Source organism: Egretta garzetta, unplaced genomic scaffold, assembly GCF_000687185.1.
Source record: "Egretta garzetta isolate BGI_Z169 unplaced genomic scaffold, ASM68718v1 scaffold70, whole genome shotgun sequence".
Taxonomy (NCBI): domain Eukaryota; kingdom Metazoa; phylum Chordata; class Aves; order Pelecaniformes; family Ardeidae; genus Egretta; species Egretta garzetta.
The window spans coordinates 1562616-1565260 of record NW_009258539.1 but is presented as its reverse complement, the minus strand read 5'-3'; the positions used below and the strand labels follow the sequence as shown (position 1 = coordinate 1565260).

The window sequence follows — 2645 nt, the reverse complement described above, 5'->3', positions numbered from 1 at the left end:
CCGAGCTGGGCTGATCTCGATGCAAGGCGGCAGCTATCTACTCCGGCATTAGGGAAGCGGGCGAACTCCGAGACCTCACGCTGCAGAATTACAGTGTGGCTTAACTTGCCAGAAGCTTAAATATTTACCTGTCTTCATTAATTCCACACATGCGGACCCTTTCATTGCTCATCCAGCTATGAACGTTGCCATACAGGGGAGTTGCAGAAAGCATGACGTCTTCTTAAAAATCGCCGCTTTTCTTCACAGTTTTATATTCTATTAAAAAAGAAAAAAAGAAAGAAAGAAAAAAAAAAAGTTGAGCAGATTTGTCTAGGAGGAAGTGCAAACATCACGGCGGAGCAGCCAGCCTCCCTCCGGGTAATTAATAATGAATGCAGGATTGGTGCGGGGAGTGAGCTGCCTACGTTAACCGCTAAGGGAGATACCCTGCAATAAAGGAGCAAATTGAGGGCATTTATAGGTCAGAGGAGATGGATCTTTTCCCCAGCGCACATCCAGAAAATTAAGAATCATTCCAGGCTATCGACAAATAAAAAGTTTCTCCACTGCATTTCATCTGAACGAGAAATGACTCAGCCGGCCAAGTATACACCAGTCCCCAAACCTTCATCTCACGCAGGCTGAACCACGGAGGGAGACCCCACAGGCTGGGGGAACGTGCGAAACTACCCAGAGGCGCTCGTGAAAGCCCTGCCGTAGGAACGCACGGGAGCGGGAGCGCGTCGCAAGAACAGCCACCACGTACCCTGTGCATGAGCTAGGCTGATTGCTGATAAAGCTTTCAGGCGAGGACTTCGAACCGAAGAGACGCTGCCTCAGAAGGGATCTAAATAAAAACCTCCCCTTTAGCGTCTGCACACGACTAACTTGGAGAAAGGGGTTAAAAATAGTAAGCGGTTTGGCGAGCTCCCCACCCCTTGATTTGATTAAGCACCGAACCCCAGTGGCTTCTGCATCGGAGCTGCTGCTGCTGCTGCTGCTTGCTGCTGCTGCGAGCGCTTTCAGTAATTCAATGATGCCTGCTCACTCCAGGGAAATAAATCATTAGCGGGCTCGCTGGAGAAGTATTAGCAGTCCGAGAGGATCGGCGCCGTGTGTGCAGCCGGAGAGGCAGGTGAAAGGTAACCGCATTTTCGCGTCCAGCGGCGGAGAGGGGAAGGCTTTTCCTCCCCTCCACCTTGCCTAACACCACCTCCACTCGCATTAAATCCTAGTTTGCTGCATGAGCGAAGTGTCAGGACAAGCTGCGTTTTATTAACAGGATTATCGCGGCGCATGATTTATTCCAGTGCAAGATTTTAATTGCTCTTCGGAGGTTGAGTCGTTTCTTTTGACTGAGCTTCAGCCTGCATCCTGTGCTAAATGCTGGGTTAATAAGTAGGGGGAGCCTTTAATGCACAGGATATCCCTCAGCTCTTCCTCTCTCGCAAAAATAGAAGCCTTTAAGCGGGAGGCACGATACTCCTTTTACACACACACACACACACACACACACACACACAAGCCAGTAACGGGCGGTTGACCACTGGGAGCTTAATGCCTAACGTCTCCCAAAGCATCCATGCTTCCCCAGCAAACTCATTTCCTTTGTCAGGCTACAAAATATGCAAATGATCACTGGCATTTAATGGGGAAGAAGCCCAGATTGGGCCTTTAACACAATTCTTCACACACGTTCAGAGAGGTTTTAAGAACTGAAACGGCAGGAAAGCCTTGTTCCCCAACACTTTTTTCTCCCCTCAGAGAGGCCTTTTGTGCAAAACTCCACGTCTGGAACAAATGTATATTAATGAAACGGCGCGTTGACCCTCCTCTCTCCAGAACGGTTAGCTTTCCCTAATGAAGTCCGCAAAAATCGCTGCGAGGAAGCAAAAATCCCCGGAGATTAGATACCGCGCTATCATTCAAACGGAGGTTTTTTTCACTGGAAAGACGGTTTCTGGACAGATTTACTGGTTTCCAGATGCGCCGCTCGTAATGTTTTCAATAGAGGCAGCAGCAGCATGGAGAGAGTGATTTAGGGTTTTACGGAAGGTCAGCAGCTGCCCCGTGCGCTGCCTCACCCGTGAGGGGCAGACACCAATTCGGAGGAGACGGGCCTCGGTGGCGCATGGCCCCACGCCCTGCTTTCCTTCGGGGGCACGCGAGGCCAACCCACGCGGCTCCTCAGAGGGGCCGCTCTGCGCCCGCCTGGTTTCCTCGGTGGAAGTGTATCATTAAGATAAGGCACAGTGTCCAAATTAGAGCCCGTCAATCCCCTGACATGTGCAGCTAGGGAAACGCTGAAGTTGCAGGGGAAGACGGGGAGCTGCCCCAGCCGCAGCGGGTCACCTGGAGGCCCCCATGTCCCACCACCCCCGGAGAGGGGCAAAGCCTGCCGGGGCGCAGGACTCAGAGAGGCGGTGGGATGTCCTGGGGCCCACTTGGGCGGGTCGGAGCCCATGCCCCGATGGCTGCCAACCCTTTTTTTCCCCAAAAGCCGCCCCTTGGCGCTCGCTGCCCCGGGTGCGCGCCTGTGTGCAGTTATAATCGCCGCCCTGATGAACTTCTTGTGAACTGTTTAAAAGTGGAGGTCTGCTGAACGAGCAGCGGCGCCACTGCCAGCCATAATTTCATTGCAACAAGAAGCAGGCTTTTAACTC

The 2645-nt window shown here is 52.3% G+C and overlaps 1 protein-coding gene across 1 annotated transcript in view; it reads right to left on the bottom strand.

Annotated features, from left to right (window-relative positions):
• BCOR (BCL6 corepressor) overlaps nt 1–2645 on the bottom strand; it is a 57083-nt gene that overhangs the window by 40492 nt on the left and 13946 nt on the right. Inside the window, 1 exon segment of the mRNA XM_035901900.1 lies at nt 129–258. Within this exon segment, the coding sequence (XP_035757793.1) occupies nt 129–214 (86 nt within the window). The 5' untranslated portion in view covers nt 215–258.